The 24,057-nt window shown below is 29.4% G+C and overlaps 1 protein-coding gene across 1 annotated transcript in view; it reads left to right on the top strand.

The window, feature by feature from the left end:
• LOC113560870 (neuroligin-4, X-linked-like) overlaps nucleotides 1-24,057 on the top strand; it is a 295,089-nt gene that overhangs the window by 7,925 nt on the left and 263,107 nt on the right. The window contains exon 2 of the mRNA XM_026966983.1: nucleotides 16,768-17,379. Within this exon, the coding sequence (XP_026822784.1) occupies nucleotides 16,968-17,379 (412 nt within the window). The 5' untranslated portion in view covers nucleotides 16,768-16,967. The remainder of the gene's footprint in view (nucleotides 1-16,767; nucleotides 17,380-24,057) is intronic.

Here is a 24,057-nt window from a genome sequence, read left to right as displayed (position 1 = left end):
TTTTGGACTGTTCTCAAAAGTCCTGGACGTTGCCGATTTGCATAAAACACGCAGGTGAAAGTTTGTAAATGTAATTAACGCCGCTATGCTTGAAGAGTTTGCTCAGGTCATTTGTGCTACACCACCCTGTAGGGGCCCTGAGTTGCTAATACCACCTGACCGAAACAAAACTTTCTGCTAAAAGTTCGTAGTATAAACGAAGTTTGGGTCCAGTCTGCAGACAACGGTTGCGCAAGCAAACAAACCGAGACGAAAACACCTCAACCGCAAAGATGAGAATGTACATATAGTTACACGCGCGCGTCATGTATAATATTATGCACGCATACTTGTTTACACGTGACGATATACCAATATAAAATATAATGTATAATTCGAAATACATATTTTTTAATATAAGTGCACCTATACATAGTGCACGAACGAATTTTGAAACTGTATTTTTTTTTATATATATAAATAATAAAAACGCTTAACCACGTTAATCTGGATTTTACGTTTGTGAATCTCTCTCTCGTTCATGAATTGTGTATGCTTAGTTTTTGAATCTTTGTTAACATGAGGTTTATTATAATATTAATAATTAAGTAGCGTGCAGTAACATTGAAGCAAGAATGTTTTGGTTTTAAATAAGTAACCGCCTAAGTACGTAGTTTTTTTTTTTTTTGTTATGTATAAGATATTTAATCTTATAGTTTTACTTCACTACTTTGACGATCAACACTCGGGAATATAATATATATATAAAATATTTTCAAACCCATATCAATTATTTTTATGGTTTTTATATTTTTAAAAATCATAAATAATACGTATTACACAACAATAATTATTAAATAAATATACAATTTACAATTATAATTGTTTTTATATAATAACTTAATATTATTATTAAGACTAATTTATTGATAAATTATCAATTAAAAATATTAGGTTATCATAATGAGTAAGTTAGAAAAATGTAATATTTATTAAAAACTAAACCTGTACACATTTTTAAATTGATTAATTTTAGTTATGTATAGTTTTTCGATTTTAACTATAAAGGTTTTAATATTTGATTTTTAATTTTTTAATGGTCAATGTTTGCTAAATACAAAAATGTAATGATTACATTTGATCACGAGTGTTTGTAGACATTATTAAGCACTGATTGGATGTTTTACAATTCATTTTAAACCACAGTTATTAGTATTAATAATGCTGGTGCTAGATGATAAATTTTAAGCTGATTTACTATTAAAAATTGATAAATGACGATTTTTTTGTTCTTTATTGGTAGTGTAATGATGTATAACTAGAGTCAATGAAATATAATTTATTTGAAAAGAATTTGTATTTAATGATATTATTCAGGATTCTTGCTATTATATGTTAAATGTTTATTCATGTTCAAGTAGTGTATCAGTTGAAATACAATTGGTATTATGTACATCAAAATTCGAAATTCGATTATTTGAAAGGATAGTTATAATTGTATAGCTCATTATATTCGCTTCATTGAACAGGATTTTGCCACACCATCGTCGTTTGTGCGAGAGGTAGATATTGGTATTATCGGTGTGGAATCTCCTTAATCCAAAAAATTCATACAAAAATTGATAGTATACACAATATTACGTATTTAAATATTTTAATTATATGTATAATAACAAAGTTCCGATATGCAAATTATACTGGGTTATTCATACATTATAATAAAAGCAATTATATTATATTATAATGAGTTTGTTTGTTAACGACATTTACAATTTCTGCGTTGAATCTACGTGATGAATTTATCGGATTAAATTTTAAATACATCTCAACAGCGTATAATTTATTCATCAAGTTCTTAGTAGATATTTTATAAGTGGAACATTTAACAGATATAAAAGAATTGGGACTGATCGTTTTTTAAATGTATTTTTTTTAAAAGTCGTAGAAATACACATAGTTTTGTGAAGAAGTTCATTAAAAGAAAACTCATTTCTTCATAAAATGTTAACCTATTTTGGGTTATTAGTTATCTGGTTAGAATCATATATCCTACGCGATGAATTTTCAATGCTCAAAAATTCAAAGACGAACACCGGGTATTCCACTTAAATACAGTGTCATAGTATTATGATTTGCATAATTATGTTTATTTTATGTGGAGTATTTATGAAAGATAAAATGTTTCTGAAATATTTTTCATTAGCGTGATTATTTGCTTTCTTCCTTTCAGTTATTTTGAATTATTTATAAACAAAAAAATAAAATATTTTTATCTGAACATTTATTTAAAATGCAATCTAAAAAAAAATGTATCAATACAAATAAAAACAAAATTAACACAATTTTCGTTTTTATTGCATTTAGAATATATTTTACGCTTGAAAATTCAAAAATATAATTTTACCCTGGCTATGGTTCAAAAAATAATAAGTAAGTATGAAAAGTGGTGTGGTACTAAGGAGATTTTGTACGAAAATCGTCAACCTTTTAATATGAACATGAATACTCACTTGCATTTCTTCGACATTTATTTTACTTACTATTCTTTCTTACTTTTAAATTATTAAAAAACAAAAAAAAAAAATTAACGTTTATAAAATTCAATCTGTGTTCAAGTTATTATTTTTAAAATAACTTAAAGTAATTCCATGGAACTGTAAAAAAAAAAATATTATATTTTAAAATTATTGTAATACATATTAATTAATAATATTATTAATATTTTATTTATTTTTTATTAATCTGTCTAATATACCCTAATTGCATATTTGTACATTTGTGAATATAAGTTAAGGACTATAATATATTATAGTATATACCTCATATACCTATTCTATATTTTAGGTTCAAACTATTTCATTTGGGTTATATACTCGTATATTTAACCGTGCGTATTCATGTTTACATCTCTAGACTCAAAAGATCAAGTTAAAAATTCAACAGAATTATTATTAATGGTAGAAAAGAAATTCAGTCCTAAATCAAATACTCAAATAAAATAATCAGTATATATTTTAATCGTATTTCCATTTTTAGATTAAATTAGTTGTTCAATAATAAACCCAAGTAGAAAATAAGAAGGATTTTAAAATGTACTTATGTAATACTACATAATATAAGACTATATCCATTATACTACAACAATAATCTAATAAGTACGCTTCAAAACATAATATGTAAGTATACATCAATAGTACAGCCATATGTATATTGGTAAAATGCGTTAAATTCAAATACCATATAATTTATAAAATTATACCGCACAACGTACAGAGCAGATATTACACGTTTTGATACTAAATCGTTAATTTAATTATTGTAATATTTTCAAGAAAATATCGCGTAAATATCGAAGTAGAAAATATAGAAATAATATTGTCACCGACCATTTTCGGACACAAAGATAATTAATAATTCAACTGCGTAAAATGCATTTTTGACGAATCGATAGTCATAATGACAACGGTGGTGACATTACATGGCTTTTGACAATCGCGGGTAATGCTGTGGCGGTTTTAATTGAAGCGTGCCATTCTGTCACATGCCGTGCATTCCAATCTACAGTCACACGATGGACGTTTGTCGAGCAATATCGAACAAAGAGAAACTTTTTAGTCAAACGGTTAACAAACGGTCGCAAAGGTGTACGTCATATTTCGATGCAGTCACCAATCGCCACCTCTGTTCTGCGGACGACTGTTGTATGACACGATATTACGTACTACGTTCGTCTTTGTCCGCGTTCGAAATACTGCGAAATGTCTACCAGAATTAACTCTTTTCCCCGAACGCTGAAACGTCTGACCGCCGGCGGTGGGGCGTTCAAGTGCACGTGCTCTATATTCTTGCAGTTTCCTTCGGATTTTGCACACAACTCAATCGGACACCGGACGCCCGGAAAAACTTTTAAGCTACGCGATAATGTAAAGTTTTGGTCCTGTTGCCCACTTTCGAAACACACTCTTCCTGGAGTGCACCCCTTATTGAACGAGCGGGCGGAGATGCGCGGAGATAACTTACGTGTAAAAGCTAGTTTACACAACTACCGATCGTAAATAAGTAGCGAAATCGAGTGGCGTCCTGGGTCAGCACGGATAGGATATAACTACCCATATTCGTTTATAGTGAATATAAAAAATAATAATAATATAAACTAAAACGCCGTTGTGTGCTTCGTGCGGGGCACTTACGAGTGGATGAAAGGTTATAATGTAATAATATACATATGGCGGAATAGACTATATTATTTTATATCATATATTATGTATATTATATATACATAGATAGGTGTATATATTTTTTTTTTTTTTGAAAAGGTCAACGATTTTCACTTTTAACAATATCGAAAATAAACCCCTCTGATTGGCCTTACTGCAATATGGGTTATAAATGACTATGGATTAAGTGAGGTATCAGTAGACACTCTGAGTCAAAACAATTTTATAACGTTTCTACAACAATCTCATCCTCGTGATATCATAACATAAAGTACTTTTTTTAATCCAATGTTAATTCTGTAAAAGAAAACATGCAATTTGTGGTGTCGTGCACATTTCGGGATATGTCTTAAAAATGCATGTGAATATCATGTTATTTAATAATATATTCTTTTTTTTTATTGATTTTATATTTAGAAGTTGGGCTGGATTTAGTACGCAATAAGACAGTCATATAATATTCACGTATTTATAGTTTGTTATTGAGATACCGTGATCAAATATTAATATTATATTTCATGATTTTGATATACTATATTGACGGGAAATCAATTGGTTCTGATGAGATACGTCGAGATATTTGTTCAAATAAAACATTTCAATGGTTAATACGTACAAGTTCAAATGAGTTGAAAATCTTCCATTTAAAAAAAAATCAATTAAGACAATATGAAGATGATTTGCGCAGTGTGTGTAAAAATCGTGTACTTGTTTAATTGTAAACATATAGCAATTTTTGTCAATTTCGAAATGGTTAGAAATTAACGTTGGATAATATATCTATATATAATAATAATAATAATTAATGTTCATAATATTTAAAAGCTGTCCAATTTATAATAAAAATAATAATTGTCACGGATTTTAAATCTAAAGCTATTTTTCACCTATCGTTCGTTTTTAATTCCCAAAATTATAAAGCTGTTGCTAAAATATATATTGTATTTCTTCGATATAATATCGTAGGTAAAAATCAAAACTTTTTAACTGGATCGTGCGTGAAAAATTAATATGAATATCGCGTATGAAACTAAGTGCGTAGAAGTAAAAATAATTTTTTCCATTGATAATTTGAGTAGAATTGTATCTCTAAATACCACTGATTGGTCAATAATAATTAAATAATAATAATATATTATAAGGTTTTATAAAAGAAAATCACTAATATGTTTGAATTAAAACATCGCAACTATTTTTTTATACGTGATATTAACGCCAGAGATAAACAGTTATAGATAGAGAGTAAGAATTAGTAAAAGAGCCATGGGCAGAGGGAACTGAGCGAAGAGTACAAAAGAGAAGGGATCAGCGATGGAGAGATGAAAGAAGCAACAAATATTAGCTTCTCTTGGAAAACTGTAATCCATGACTTTTGTTTTACAGCCGAGTCCCGATGGTCGAATAGGATGTATAACACGGTGCACAGAATAACTGTTTAAATCAATTTAAAATCTGGTCAAATCAGTACGAAATTATTGAAAAATCAATTTTTAACATCTTATGATAAAGAAATAAATAAGAAATTTAATTTTTTAATTCAATGTTATTGTAATTAAAGCAAATTTATTTAATACGTATCTAGTGTTTAATTTTAAAGTGTTGCTTCTTTTGATCAATTATCCAAATGAAATGGTACTACAAAATGTATTTATTCTAATAGATATATTATATAATAAAACATATAATTTTGAATTCACTTTTATATGATATGATATAAATTGTAAACTGCTTACATTTTTCCATTTAAAAATGTATATATTACACATAAAAATCGATTTCTACTTTGAAGTATATGTACAGTACATCTAGCAACATTAATTATTTTGATACATATTGCTAATATTTATAATAAACATTTTCGAACAAAGTTTTCAATTATTCTATCTTTCTCAAGTCTTCATCAAATTAAATAAATGGTTTTTCAATTTCTATTTTAGCATTGTAAATGTTTTCATCTCTTACAAAAAAAATACATACTTCCACCTGATCTTATAGATGTTACTATTATGCTCTTATTCGGCAAATGTCAATATGCATTAACGCGTCCTTTTAAATTTTGTTCAATTTATCTCAGTTGCTATAAGAGTATTTTGTGTTTGGAAGAAGTTGACTTTGTTCGTTTTATTTCCAAACCTGGTACCTCTTTGAGTGCTAAAATCGAAGAGAATTGTTTGTTTTCTTCTGTCGAACGTTACGCAGGAAAATAGGACTTTTTAATTTAGCGTAAAACTTAAAAGGAGTAATTGTTATCGAAAAATGTTTTAATATTTCAAACAATAAATAGATATCAGCAAATCATATAAAAGTGAATAGATTTTTCTTTTTGTCAATACAATTAAAAATACATATAAATTGAATTCAGTAATAATATTCGGTTGTACCTCAACGATATGATTAGTTTATTTTGTTTACATTTATCATAGTTTTAACGTTATTTATTGAATTTAAAATAATAATTTTTCACTTATTTTATAAAAATCTGCGTACGATTATGTCTAACCAAGACGAAGTTTTATAAATTATAATCTTATGTATTTATGTACTTATAACTTATAGCTCACTAATACATTTATTTTATTTTACTTAAGCCATTTTTTATTACCCAACAAAATTGTATTTTATTATGCATTATGGAAAAATGCATTTATGCCTGTACTCGTCTTTTTTTTTATGCACTGTAAAATGTGTTTAAAATGTCGATTTACATTTTTTAAATTTAATTTTGAAAACTGAAAATGTTTATTTATTTATTTATTTTTTTTTTTTGTAGTACGTTAATTGAACGTTTGCCGTATAATTATTTAACCGTGTACAATAGTATAACATTTTGACCGGAAGAAATGACGTAGACTGTGCTGACGTATCTATTTATAGTTTCACGCGGTATTTACCAGGTACCGTGTTATAATTAAATAACCACTGTTTGATCGAAAAATAAAAGTCTGCAATGTATTGATATAATATAAACGAAGTGACAAAATTGAATATACATCAGTGTTTATTAAAAATGTAAATAAGTAATTAGTATAAATGAAAATTATATAATAATATACTTATTATATATTATACAAGTTATTGTTTAAATGAAAATAAAAAAAATTCGTAATCATTTCATTTGGGAAATTCCCGGTTTACACAATCATATTATTGTTGTTATAGGTACTAGACAGTAGCCGGAACCAATATTTCCATGAGTGGGGTCTGTATTATATGTTTATATTTTGTAGATATAATGTTATTTGTTTGTATTTATAAGATAAATGTCGGATAGAGTTCATCACCCGTAAATACGAATCATTTGATATGGCTCTGTTGTAGAACTCTGTACAGTTAATCAAAATTATAGCTGTTACCATTTTGTCTCGATAGTATCAATGTTCGGGCACCATTTAGGTTATTACATTCGCGTGATCTCAGAATTCTTGTCTATCGCGTTTAGTTTGAAAAAAATATGTATATCAACAGACGTTTTGGTTAGGAATATAAAAATCGAATCATTAAGGAGTACCTATGTATAATCTAATAACTAATAAAGTAATAAACTTAGGTTTCGTCGCTTGTCTTAGCGACGTGGTTTTAGAGTTGCAGCCAGTAAACATTGCCTAACTTCAATTTTATTCTCATCCTACAACAGTCGTAGTGTGTTCACGTATTATTACAAAATATGCATATTATGCGATTTCGAATCAATTTAATTTTGAAAGCATGTTATAGCTTATTGCAAGTTTAATATAAATTAGAATACGTTTCAGTGATCCGGAATCCTTTACAAATTATTAAGCCACATACATTATTTCTACAAAATTCAATAATGTTAAAACGTTAATTATTTTCACTTACGTTACATAATATCAATCCGACAATCCAACTAATGAAATTGAGTTGTATGCTGCGGCGGAAAACACATTACCGTAAGTTTGTAATTACAAACTTGGTGCGTTATTAAATTCAATATTTTTCAATATTTTTTTTTTTTTTACAACTGCAGCGTCTCGTTTGCAATTCATGAACATCGGTACAATTTCCCCAACTATTTGATTAAATCTCCACGATTTCACGAAGGAGTAACAGTTAATACTTAATGGCAAATATAAATTAATTATACGCGCTTATAAATTATTATGTAGTGTTTAATGTATTATATAATATAAAATTAACGTTAAATCGAAATTGTGTACATACACTCACATAGTAACGTCAGTGATTAAATATTATATTTAATATTATTTTACGTTTTGTGCTCTTACTTTATACTTTGGTCGTCACTACTTTTTTTTTTAAATCCAGTTGATTTTGACGAACTACCTACAGCGCGGCGTTGATGTAATTTAATTATCGTATTGTTTATCTATATTAATTGGCACATGAAATGCAGCTGTTCTTTCAATTAAAAAAAAAATACCCATCTAAATTTAATTCCGTAAAAAATAATATTGAATTTTTAATTTTTTTTTTTTATATGGTTGTGATATATATATATATATTTAATTTAAAATCCAGGGGTTAAAACAATTTTGGAATTAGATATATCAGTACAGAATATTAAATATTAAACTTGATTTATTTTTATTTTTATTAATCATAAAAATACAATTTGGGTCACATAGAAAAAGGTAATGTATTATGAAGTTGAAAGTAAATTATTTTATTTTAGATAGATGTATACATAAGACTTTATAATTGCATTATGTTTAAATTATAATTATTGTTATAAAATTGTTGTTAAATTGAATTTATGATATTTTAACTACTTATATTTTTTATTAGGACCGTATTATAATTTGATTTTTTAATTCCTTAAAATTTTAACTTATTTTTTAAAGAGATATTTTTTATGATAAAAATATTTATATTTATTCACATCTATTTTATATAAGGAAAACTGATTATTAATTAGAAAAATCTATCGTAAGCTAATTATAAAATTAAAATTATATTAAGTATACTGAGACATAATATAATACTCGTGATGATTTTAGATTAATCAGGTACATAGTGTACAGCAACATTTTGAAAATAATATTATTTTTGGTAAATTCTTTTTATTGAAAAACAATATTTTTTCACTTTTAAGGAATTAGAAAAGGAGAAAATATATTAAATTTATGATAATTTTACTATGAAGAATTTTGACAAAAGTTTTTAAAAAAACAACAACAACAAAACTACAAAGCATAAATTATTAACAAATCTCGATGGATACCTTGGTTCACTTAAAAAAATAAACAATTCCCTGTATAGCTTGAATACATTACATTATCGAAATTACGAAAGTATTAAAATTTTTTTTAGTTCACTGTTTTCTCATGTAAATGTTGTAGTATGTATATCAATGAAAAAATCTCTTTATTATTTTACAGTAAATATAACATAAAAATATTTCAAAAACCTATTGAAATGAAAGACCACACATAAAACAGTATTGCGGTTTTGTTTCATTAAAATCAAAATTATTCTGGACAAGTTAATATGAGTAGTCGTGCATCTTTTCATCAGAAATAAGGTGTATACCAACTAACAATCAATTGGACAAAATAAATTAATAAAATAATTGACGCTTTGATATTAGAATTACATATGACTTATATGGAGTCGGATCACTGATAAAACATAACTATATTATAATTAAAGTTTGTAATAACCTAATTCGTATACAAATGATATATTTGAATTAAAACGATGAGTATCATAAATTTATTATACTTGATCATTTACCGAGCGTACTTACATTTAAATAATTTTAAATTTTAATATTTTACATAATACATTTCGTTTTACAATGATGTGTATTTGTTATTTTTTTCTATTTTTATGTCGTATGCAACTCTTATAATCAGTAAATATACGAGATCTTCACATTGGTGACAATTATTGGTAATAAATGGATTTAGCCGGTATTTTAAGAAATTAAAAATACAAAAATTTGAAATAATTTTCTAATTAATACAGAAAAACAAAATTATAGATCTTGCATATACAAACCCTATTTTTCTGAAAAAAATATATTTTTGTTGTAACCGGGAAAACAATACCTAAATTTTTAGTAAATACCCATATAAACATTTTTTAGATACGATACATTATCAAAATATTTTTTATTTTCTTATCATATATTTTTTTTATAGATATTTAAATAAATTAATGTTCAAATTTAGTTTATAATGAAAAAAAAAACTTGAATATGTTATATATTAATGTGCTTACTCTAAGTTTCATACTTAAATTAAAAATAGATACATAGAGGTTTTTTTTTATAACATTTTTTAGTAAATACTATTAAAAATTTATCAAAATAGCAAACATTTTAAAACTATCTTGTCGTTTATTTTTTTATTTGATTAATTACTTACTGATAGTTGAAAATAAAATGGACAATTTCTCATAATATTTTTATTTGATGCAAACTAAAAAAAGTAGAAAACATGAATATTGTATGCGGAATTGAAATTTTGAGATTAAATTGTAACGACATTGTATTATAATATTACAATATTCAAATGCATATAATAAACCTAACCTAATGATTTATCCTTGAATGATTTTCGTTATTTTGTTATTATTAATAAAATATTAATTGTAGAAGCTTACAATATTCCGTTATAACACTTATAACTCATATAATTATTTTATATACACTATTCAATTTATGAAATTATTTTGATTGATGTTAACCTATACATAAAGGCTTTAAAATTTATCAATTTATTTAGTTATTATTTATTTTTAAAAAGTTTTGATAAATATTTTTAGCCTTGATTAAAAAAATCTTAAAGCTTAATACAAGAACTCAAAAAAGCTGTTATCTTATAGAAATTTAAAAATTTTAACATTATAGAAGAACAAGATTGTGTAATAAATGTTATGTTTACAATTTGACGAAATTCTTCAAAATCATTATAATGTGCAAACTCTTTGATTTGTATGATATTTTAATTTTCAGAAACCTTAAAATCTCAAAAATACAAATGCTTTTCAAGTTCAAATTTGAATGATATATTATTTTTTTATTTCAAAAATATTATTCGTAAGAACTTGACATTTTTTTCTACTATGCGTAATATCATTTACATAATTACAAATTTAAAATATTTAGATTAATTATAAGCAATTTATACCATTAGCCTATTCATACCGGTCTATTTTACGTTTATATCAACTTATAAGGTAATAACATATTAGGTATAATGGTATTCAATATAATATTTTAATGATAATATTACAAAATTCGATTTCTTTCTATATCTCTACCATATTTTTAATAGAAAAACGATATTAGTAATATTACTAATAACGACGTAAATGTAATATTATAATATTAATAAATATAAATATCCTTAGAAATTTAAATTTTTTAGAATTGTATTTTGTATTTAATGATTTGTCATTTAATTCATATTTATTACTTTAATGATGAGGTATAGTCAACACCTACTATAAAGTAGCAAGTTCTCTATTCCTCATTTAATAACGATATACTTATTAAAGTTTTAATACTTGGAAATTTAGTTTATCTTTAAAAATTATATTGCCTTAAGGTACTTTTATTTTTATATTACTTAATTTCTGTAACGATTCATATATTTTTTTTTTTTTCAAATAAATTTGCCTTTTTACTTTAAACACCGAAGCTAATCACTACGATTTTTTTTAAAATATTGATGTAAATAAACTAAGTTTGTATTAGTGGTTTAAAAGTTATTAATCTTAATATACATACTAAGGAAGATAGTCCACAATATTATAAAAAGTTTAAAGAATATAGAGACTTTGATGATTTGAAAATGAAAGTATATTTTAATATTCCTAAAATGACATTTTATAATTTATAAACATTGTCTGAGAATAATAAGTATTAAACCAAATAATATTGCTATTTTATATTTTATATAAAACTGTCGTGTTGGACTATATTATCCTTAGTAGATAAAGTTTAATAATTCTGAAACTACTCGTTTGAATTTTTTATTATTGAATATAAACATGTTTATAGTAATAATCAGACTACAAAATATAGTCAAATAAAACAAAAACAGAAGTTCTTATTACCACAGGGCAATATATTGTTTAAAAGATCTAAGAATTTAGAAATAGATTTCTTAAGTATTTTTAAAAATCCACAAGTTGAATATATGTATTATTAAATGATATTACAGGGTTTTCATACTTAGTGAATCATTTTACGTATGTGCATATAATTATATAACAAATAACAAAATTCAAAACATAGAAAGGCATATTATTTTGATTATATTTCTATATATTTCTTATTTATGTGACATCGTGCATATTATTTATACTATATACTATCACTATGTATACCGTTATTATGCCAGATTGATTATTATATTTTATACTTACCTAGTTACCTACGTGTTCTCAATAAAGTATTGTTAGTGTCAATGCAATTGAGGCCGGAAATATTTTTTTAAATATATGCATTATCTAGTTTTTCTTATTCCAGATTAGCCCAAAACTACTAACTTAATTCTAGAACGAAAACTAAAAATAATATATTCATCAGTTTTTAATCTATACCCGTGGAGTAGTGATCAAAATATTACTTAAAATATAAGTAATTTGTTCCAGGTTTCAAAAAATATTTAAAAACGGGTTTGTATAAACGTTCAATTTCCCAAAAATGATAACAATCGGTAACTAGTCACACATAAAATATTATGATCTTGTTTTTATTTAGATTTATTCTTGATCAATATCGCAAAAAAGAAACGCATCTTAAAATTATTACTTCAATAATTATTATAAACCGACAAAAACGTTATGCGTTGTCGAGTGTCCAAAATTAGATACTAAATATTGATGGAAATATCATAAACTCATTAAGATCTTGTTAAAACACCATTTATTTTAACTACACCATTACACCATCAATTTTAATGTGTGAAAATTCATTTAACTTCTACGACGTTTAGTGATTTATTGATTTATTATTGTAAATATTTAAAACTACCCAAACAGACTATAAAATTATTAAATCAACAAAAGTTGTAAATAACACATAATACCATAACCGCTCGATTAATATTGGAATGTAGTAAGCACATGTATAGTCGAATAGCGAGTACGGATAAAAGTGTATTTTATAATAACTTCAAATCGATAAAACATCAAAGCCATTAAATGAATTAAAATGTTTTCTCTGAAATCTTATTCTGCGTGTTATCTATTATTTACAAGGACACAATAATGTGACAGTGGTTAAAACGTAGTGTAGTTGTCTATAGAATAATTTACGTGAACACCATATAGTCACATTAGAGTATATTTAAATTAACAAAGGTGTACGGCTGGAGAGGAATTATTAAATAAAAGAATCATTTGTATAAACGGCTATAACGTGTTAATAATATGAGCTATGGTAATACAATATAGCCATTGTCAAATATTACGCATGTTCATGACGATAAATTATGCATAATATATGTAATTTTTTTTTAATTTAAATGTATATTTAAAAATCTTTATTCTTTTGATTTTAAGTATTTTGTTGATTGATAATAAATAACGAGTTATACACTTAATTCGTTACTACAAACTATGATTCTGAATCGATTAATTACAGTTTTATAAACGGTTTATAATATCATTGTGAAATTATTTGACGTTAAATTCTTTTTAATATATTTGAAGTTTAATTTTAAATAAACCATATTTTAATTAAAAATGATTTATAGTAATATTATTATTATACGATAAAATGTGTTAAAACAATATTATTTTTTTCATTTTGAATGTAGCTAATTTATTATTACATCAATATTCATAACGTTGTGATAATTTTTTTTTTTTTTTGAAGCATTACGACTTATTTAATTATGGTATTGAACGCTATAAATAATAAGATATATTTCGTATCATTAATAATAATTCCCCTAATTACATTTAACATTATAATTTTGTTCTTCTATAACAAAAATAAAAAAACTATCTGTGTTTTCGTCTTCGTTGGAGTATAATATTATGATTTATATTACAATTATATGCTGATATGAGAATTTCCAAATCTTTTTTATCAAATACACTGATGGTCGTATCATCGGACGCTTTAAGTAGGTATGCAGTGTTGATCCGTTATAAATTTACAATAAATCGATATCCACCCTTTATTCGCGATCTCATAAAATATTACGAGAAATATAATCAAAATATTGGCTTTTTGTAAAATTAAACACTGCAAAAGATTTAACATTATATTGTATAGAGAAAAGAAAACTAAAACTAGATTTTAAAGAATAATCGAATGTATAAAAAGACAATATAATAAAAAACTCGTATCGTTTAAGTATATATATATATAACACAATAAACGATCGTAATGAGTTATGCAATAATCCAAATATAGTCAGTTCTCCATTCATCCGTTCATGTGTAGGTAATATTATCTCAATAAAAATAAATCGCGACAGTTCAGTGATAATATTTATAGTTGTACATAATATTTAGTTACCTATTATGTTTTAAAGTTAGTGCCATTTCAAGTTATGTTATCGCAACACATGTCGTCCAAGGCACTTGATTTAATTGAATCACGCCCGTTTCGTTTAATATATATGTTGGCAATTAGTAATTATAATATTATATATTATTAAATTACAGTGAGAACTTTGTTGGGTACTGCCAAATGTTTACGACACTGCAGACGTAGACCCGACGTAGGTGGTAATCGTAAGCACCTGACAATTTTATGCAGGTGAAATACAATAATGATTATTATGATTATTTTTAGTTTACCGTGTAACTGAATCGGTGTAATGAATGCGCTTTTCAAAATCTGGAATTTTATGTTGCCGTTTTCCGCGTATTAAAGGGTTATGCGAGGAGGAGAGTAGGAGTACACTTGAAGTGGAAATACCTGTCGCCCTTCGCCCGAGCGAAAAATTTGACGTCCGTCCTTTTACGACGTGAAACGATAGATCAGACGTAGTGTATATATATATATACCTACGCTACGGCGATTTTTGATTTTTCACGAGTCCGCGGTCCGTGTGGGTTATTCAGCCGCGGGTGATCAAAAGTATGTCGCCAAACGCCATTTGTCATCGTCATACTATATATCGTAACCCACTGTAATATGTTCCGGTCGGTGTTTATTATATCTTAGGATTTTTATTATCAACGACGACTTTTGCGGATAATTCGAGAGTTTCCGAACGAAACATCGCTCGCTTTTAAAATGTAACAAGATCGATCCATTTGTAGCAGAATCCTGACACTGTGTGTATCGCATATTATGATCTTAACGATTGAAAAAAATAAAGGACGCGTGCACGATGTTTTAATAACGAATGATGTTGTATCACGAGTCATTGTGCCCCATAAATGTTTTGCTACGGGTCCCGTACAACTGCAGTATTGAAACAGCGATGTCGCCGCCGAAACATACATAGATGCACTTACCTATAATATAATAATATGTCGCGAAAGTTTAACTTTTTCATTACTTCCGAATGCGTCTGAAACTAGATGCCAAATTAAATAATTTTGTGTGTACAAAACATCCAAGAGAACTGTAGTCTTGTTAAATGAACTGCGACTGTATTAGGGTCGAGGTTCTAAAACAAATATTAACCAATTACCTACCTGGGATTTAAAAAAAAAAAGATCTTTCTCTAGCTACATTTCTAATTAAATCCTTTGTATGACGTACCATTTGATATACACAAACAATAAAATGGCTAATAAAATAAGCCTATACCAAAAGTACCTTGAACAAACATTTAAACTACATGAGTTCCTTGATTACATTTGTTTTAAAGTTAAAAGTATTTTCACTGGTTCGTAAAATTTTAATCTACAAAGAAAATAAAAACATTAATAATTGGTCACTCAAATTAATTTTCAATCAGACGTTATTAACCAATTATCAGTATGCATTTGTCAATTAAGTAAATAAAAACTGTTTGTACCAAAACAATATTGTTATTAACGGGGCTAAATTTATAAATTTGAAGGGCATACATATTTTTCAAAATGATAAAAATATAATTTTAATACACTGTACATAATGATATGATAACATGATAAGTATAATATTTTATGTACATAAATATGATGAGTTATTTGGAAGACAAATATCTCTTTACGAATTTTTAACAAGCCACTAAGAAAGTGTAGTGACAAACCGACGAATAACTTCACTATTTTGAAAATAGTCGATTCTCGTACGATAACGAAAATATAATAAAATCTCGAAAAAGTTTGAAAATATGAGTAATCAAAGTTCTAATATGAAATACAATTTTGTTTCTGTTATTATGGGTTCCACGGCCATGGTGCGTATCAAGTCACGTCAGTTTATTGTATAATAGTAATGCCCAAGCCGTCTGCTGATAAAAATGTATTATCATTCGCTATATGCGTAATCAGTGTTTGTCATAAGTATTGTTTTCCCTGAAGGGCAATAAATGAAAAAGTCTTATAGAAACAAATCTAACACGTTAAAACGCGACACGTGTTATGAAACGTTTTATTATTAAAAATCTGCTGCCCACACCGGATGAACGCATATTTTGACGGCGTAAACAATAATTTTTCTTTTATCGTGTTCACACAGGTGGATTGACGTCGCGGGGTGCACTCTCGGACTGGCCGTAGCGGAAGCGGTTGCGGTGGTGGTGGTGGTGGTGGTGGTGGCGGCGGCGGCGGAAGTGTAGCGGTGGACGCGATGTGCGCCGTGACGTGCGACTGTCACTGTTAACGTTGTCGCCGCCACCGTCGCCGTCGGCCGCCCGGGCAGCGGTGGTGACGGCGATCATGGTGCCGCCGTGGTGGTTGCTGGTGGCGTTCGTGTTCGGCGGCGTCAGCGCCGCTCTCACGTCCAGTCGGGTGGTGCGCACCAAGTACGGCGTCGTGAGCGGCGTGATCGTGACGCCCGACAACCGGCGGCTGGACGCGGTCGAGGTGTTCCGCGGCGTGCCGTACGCCTCGCCGCCGGTCGGCTCGCTCCGGTTCATGCCGCCGGTCACCGGTTCGCTGTGGTCGGGCATCAAGGTGGCCGACCGGTTCGGGCCGGTGTGCCCGCAACGGTTGCCCAACGTGTCCGACGACACGGCCGCCCTGAAGACGATGGCCCGCGGCCGCCTGCAGTACCTGCGCCGGCTGTTGCCGTACCTGCAAAACCAGAGCGAGGACTGCCTTTACCTGAACATCTACGCACCGGCACTGGGTAAGTACTCTGCCGCACTCGTCGAAAACAAAATCGTTCGTATAACCGCTGGTGGCCTCGCCCCCCCCCGCATGTGACATTCGTGCCTTCTTACTGTTGTCGTCGAGGTCCGTGTGACGGTCTCGTATTTACGGATTTGGTCCGAATTTCGATTTCGGTTTTCCGAAAACCGCCGCTTTCGAACGCCGGTGATGACCGTGTCGTCGGTGCAGTAGATCGCCGGGCCCGGGTCGCCAACGGGTTCGAAACGAGTGTACGTTTCGCGGACCGTGACGTTCGCCGATATTCGACAGTTTCTCGTACAGATTTCGATATGGTTTTCCGTTTGAGGTAATTCAACACGTGGATCCCCGAACGGTATTCGCAAATAACGATATTTCGTTCGTCGTGCGTCCTATTTGGTCCCCATTCGCCGAATCGTTAAAACCGAACCGATGAGACGGAAAACCTCAAACCTTAAATAATTGTCCGTGTATCTTGTTCGTAACGCTTTGTGCGCGCGATGTGCAATACACGACGACACTACGGTGCGCATCAAAAGCTGCCGTATGTATAGTCGTTCGGGATCATTTAAATCGAACGCCGTTTAAAAGGATAAAAACATTTAAACGACTAAACGAATGTTCTCCAGACGCGGGTGAAGTTTTTTATTGACCGATAATATTTCCAGATACTTCTCGGAACCGACATCGATCATTACTATTACTATGTCATCTACACATTGATTTACCATCACTCCCGTCCTGCTATGTCAGCTCGGGGTCGGCCACGGAAACGTCCACTGACTTAACTTTAATACCGCTCGTCATAGCACACGACATTAGGCGGTTTCGTTGTGCCGATTGATTGACATACGTATAATATTAATGTTGGGTACTCGAGTGTTCACACGTCAGATTAAGTACTCTGTTTGCTCGTGTGAAGAGCGATAACCACAATAGCTAACATTACGGCGCTACACGTCTATACTTATTATTGTTGAGCCGAGATGAAATAGTTAATTTGTTTTTTTTTGTTTCTCGTCGTGTAATTTGCCTGACGGAATACTGCTGCCAGAACATCAAAAGTTCTAAGTCAAACGATGTGTAATTCCGTTGTCACTGTGCTCTTAGAAATTGAGTTAGTTGTGTTAGTCTTGAATAAGTTTCAACACAAATTCACATAGTAATATATGCGCTATAACTTATAATCACGCAAGTTCTCGATCTAGTGCAATATTATATTACATATTTACATAATATCAAGCATACAATAATAAATAATATATTATAATACGCACGTTTTAATTTACTGGTCCATACCGCGATTACCACTGACGTTTGGTCGATCGTTTTACGTGAGGGGTTTCGAGACGGCCATCAGGAACGTGGACTTGCGAAGCATTTAAACGTATATATAGTGACAACACACTCGATCATTAATTGCCATAATTGGTGACGGCAGTCAACTGAAATTTTGTAATATTACAATTTACGAGGTATCTTGCGAACGCGGGAACGATTTGCAGATCCGTTTTATTTCCGATATGGGCGTTTTTCACCCGGTTACCTCGGGTAACCCGTAGAAACGCATACATTGTCACGATTCATTAATAATAATTAAATTATACGATTGTATTCCAGTCGCCCGTCTAGTTTACCGGGACTTGTAAAACCGTTTGACGGTTCGCCCGTTTAAAACTACTATCAAGCCGTTGCGCCACCCCGCATATTATGATTTTGATTATTATTATTATTATTATTATTGTAATTATTATTATCATTATTATTATTATTATTATCCCGTGTCCCGGAAAACCGTACTTCCACTAATTAAGCCCCGACGTGTACGCGGTGTAATTATTTTGGGTAGATCACATTATAGTTTAGATTTTTAGCGCCGATACGCAGTGAACTCGGCCGTATTAATAACGCACGCATTCCGGCGTTTCGACGATAACAAAAGGGAGTTATGGTGATGTTTTTTTTTTTTTTCACAACACGCCCGTTTTTAACCTCCACCCCCTCTGTACAGTAGGTGTGTAACGTGTGTGTTGTATGTATAATGTTTGAACACTCGAATTTCTTTCCTAAACACACGGCTGTTCGATTTTATCGTCCGCCCGTCGAACAACCATATTGTTCTTGCGTGATTTAAGCTTTGAATTTCGCTAGTTTTTTTTTCTTATATATATATATATATATATTCGTGAAATAATAAACATAAAAATAAAAATAATGATAATAATAAATAGAACACGAACCGTAAAACGTGATTTAGAATAATTATACTCGTTACACGGCTATTGCAGTACGTATAAACGGACTCGTTCGGTTCACGAGCAGTGAGCTATGAATAATAATATCGAATCTGTCTTGTTATGATGAATATTCTGTAGCTTTTCGGTCGATAGATGAACGTATAATAATAATATAGTTGTTGTACCATGTTACATTTACTTATCATAAATCCGATGGTGTGGCTTTTGAGACTATTACCGTAGTAGTTGTAGTACAGTCATCTCATAACGTATTCGAGACGTTAGACCGATGTGAGTGGAATAATTCTGATAATAATAATAATAAATAATAAGTAATATAATATATATATATATATATATATACCACGTCAGTCATGTGCACAACCGTTGGGCACATGGTTTATCTTTTATTTTTTTTTTACTTTAAGTTAGGTTAGGTTTGGCTAAACATTTTCAAACAGTATTTTTAAACAAAGTCCTGGTAATATTATATTATTTTCCTGTGCAAGAGATCAAATTAGAAATGCTTCAACTAAAAAAGCAAATAAGTTATAGTTTAAATTAATTAATGGATACATAGTTATATATACATATTATACTAATGATCAATACGACGATGTATTAATAAATATCATATAGTCATTCAGTTTTAAATTTTAGGTTCAAAAACGCAATTGTTGTTCAATAAATTGATCTTTCTGAATATGATAGTCGCGTACGTCAGTGAAGCAATTATTTATAATATTGTAATAATCAATGAACTATTAATTTATATTTAAACAAAAAAATCATTACCTACACAAATAAATATACACAGAGATTATAATAATATGAACCATTGACATTTTAGTATTAAAAAAAAAAAAAACCACACACATTTATATTGATGATCGTTATATTATTACATTATTAAAATGCATCAATGTATGGTAGGTATTTAGTTTGAACCATATTCAACCAATAAACGAAGTTCGTATAGCTTAAATTAATATATTATAATATAATATAATATAGTAGGTTCACTCGTATTACGAATAAATGTTTTTAGTGTACAGACGTATAATTTGTATAACCTTGTGACAAACTTTTAAAAGTTTAGTTTTGGACAAAACGAACATATTATTATACTTTATTGACAAACAGTAATTTTCAATATAAAATCATAAGTTTTTGATTATAATAATGTACAGTGTAGTAGTGTACTTACTTTTAATATTATTACACTGGCTGTTACGCCAAGTGCACAATTTCCTTATTTTTTATCTTTGACGTATTTTTTCTTTTATAAACCATCGTTCACTCGCGAATTTTTTTTTTTTTTACACATTTGACGAATTACATTCGATTGTTTAAAATTCAAATATTACATGCTACGCATGTAAACATCAAATGTTTTATATAACTTATGTCTTATGGGGTGATCAACTGACAAAATTTCGGGACTTTGTCTAAATTATATTATATAGATACTTCCACGAATATGGAACGTGACCGCTATTTCATGACTGGGTAATTTAAGAACTAAATTCTTAATAAAAAATAAAAATAAAAAATAACATTGAGCGCGTGTTTTGAGAACAACCTTTGCTGTTAGTCGGCTAAATAGTGGTTTAAAAATAATATTTTTCGTTCATATCGTACTTGCATAATAGTAATGTACCTACCACAATAACTAGTCGATCGAATTCACATATTATATTTTATCTGTCCTGGACATTTATAATCATCACTTTCATTTTTATCCACTCGAAAATCAATTCCATATATATTGTTTATCTTTTCGGTAAGATCGAGCAATTTTATAATTTAAAATAATTTAGATTGAAAATGTAAAAACTTCTTATTTTTTTTGATTTATCATATTCCAACAAACAAATCTAACACTTTCAGTAAAACTAAATTGATTTACATTTATATTATAAGATGAATACAAAAATATACATAATTCGCTACACGATGCTTCAAAAACTATGTTTTTACTGGCTCTTGTTGTTATTATCATGGCTCAGCAATTAAGTGATGGGAAAACTTTTTTTCGGTTAATATCATATTGATATCACCCTAAGTAGTAAAACTTGGATAATATAATGATCTAGGTAGCGATAAATTTAGCAATTATATTTCAATTTTCAATTTCCTATGCTTTACCAATTATTTTCAACTTAACGCGGCCTTTCCTTCCTCCAAACGAAAGTACTAGTAACTTTTAGGCCAATGTAGATTAATTTTCCTCCACCAACCTCACTTTATAGTGTAAACTCAGGAATTTCCTTAAACGAGCTAAGTTTGTTGGAGTCGTAAAGAACACTACAATAAATATTCTCCAGCAGTATAACTATTAACTTTTGTGAGAATTCAAGACATAGAAAAATTTAATGCACATCGATCTCTTAGTTTGTAGTTTCAAAAGTATTGCAGAGTTGAATTACTGAAAGTGTAAATTTCTTGAAAAAATATCTTCTGTTGAACTGAAACCAGGGGAATTTTTAAAATCAAATGTGTATTAGATATATTAAAAGTTATAATTGTTTTAAATCTATATTTACTCGTTGATCAATAATATTTTTTATTTAATTATTTAAAGTTTGAATTACGATTTTCGATTATAATAGTATTATTTTTTAATACAATTTAATAAAATAATCAATACAATATTTTAACATTTCGCGTAAATAGCAAATCATATGTTATATAATATTATCAGTTAGTTATTTGAGGTGATACTACACACATGGTTGGTTTAAACGACCTTAATGAAAAATGCGTTTTTATTTTTACCTATACCTACCTATAATATTAGATGATTGCAATACGGCGAAAGAGACTGTCGTAAATTTTATCGAATTGTCATTCGCCTAATTTAATGGTAACATACAGAATGTTGGTAATATTATGGTCGTTGATTTTGGTGTGTAGGTAATAATATAATCACTGCAGCGTTGTAAATTGATGGGCATCGGTGTGCGGCCCGGACTGATCAATACAAAATTGACTTCTCGTTAAAATGCACCATTGGGAAATCATTCCGGAATGGCTTTTATAGGTCCACGCCTGGAATAGTTTTTAATATTTAAAATGCGTTTTTTCGAAGATCCGGCCGAGACATTTTTTGGCGATAAGTAACAGCACCCCGTGTCAAATCGTAGGCGATAAAATACGGTCGCCAAGCAAATGGCTCGGAATGCGTATACAGTATACATGTTTGGTCGCGGAGAACACGAAAACGATCGTTCCGTCGTCATAAACGCCCTACATAATGTCCGAACGCCCCTGCCTGCCTACCGCGAAACGACTGCAGCTCGATTTTATGACACCGGGAAATGAGAAGAAAAAAAGAAGAAACGTAGCACGGAAAAAAATAAAAGACCCAGCGACAGCGGCGTTGATAATAATAATAATAATAATAATAATAATAATAATAATAATAAAAATAATAACAGGACCGTCGTAGCAGCGCGCGTTTATGTGATATATACCTTTATATACATTATGGTATATACCTAACCTATATAGATGGTAGGGATTTGTACGAGAATTCTCTGAGTGGACGAAGTGCGTGTCCCGGACATTTAGACGGCCGGACGTCAATAATTTATGCGGGTGGCGGGGCGCGTTGAATAAATAAGGAAAACCTTCGCGTTTATCGACGGCGCCCCAAACTGGTTTTATTTATAATATTCATCGGTCGGTGAAAACTTATTAGCCTCGGACGATCTGATTGGTTTTCTTATTGTGTTTTAAATTTTTCACTTATTGCTTGTCAACGAAATCATTCAATAACGCTTCAGTCGCGTTGTCTGTGGACAGAGATCTCAGAAGTCGATATGGATACATTTTTTTTTTGTTTACGTTTCCATACACGTTTTTTCACACCGATTCCGACTAATCGAAGATATGTTTGATCGAAATCGTAAGTGACAAACTCGTCGATTTTTTCATTGTATTGATATCTTATTGAATTATACATTTTTAAACCAACACAATTTAAAATATTCGCATATTATTTATTTATTATACATAATTATATGTAAGTACTACGCGGCTTACTATTAATCGGTTAATCTAAGAATCACTAGATAAATACACAGTACATTTAACCCCATTTATATATATACTCTTGTTCTTCTGGGATAGGCGTTTAATTTATTGCTTATTTAACTATAGTGTTCCGTGTTATTTTGGGTAGAAGAGAACACGTCTAAAGCTTATTTAGACGGCCTAAACAATGTTTTACTGCATTTTCCGTTACTGTCTTCGATTTTGGCAGTTCAGTATAATAGCCACCCGCACACGCGTATATACCAACAACAGTATTATGATTAGCCATCTGTTTATAATATGGTCTTTAATTTTTCTCGTTTGAAACACACCTTTGTGCACAAACGTCTCGCTCTGCGATTACGATCGGATTTCTGGCACGCGACTCTCGACTGCGTCTG

Source organism: Rhopalosiphum maidis, chromosome 1 (genome assembly GCF_003676215.2).
Source record: "Rhopalosiphum maidis isolate BTI-1 chromosome 1, ASM367621v3, whole genome shotgun sequence".
Lineage (NCBI taxonomy): Eukaryota > Metazoa > Arthropoda > Insecta > Hemiptera > Aphididae > Rhopalosiphum > Rhopalosiphum maidis.
Note: the sequence above shows the minus strand (reverse complement) of the source record. Positions and strands in the feature narration are given on the sequence as shown.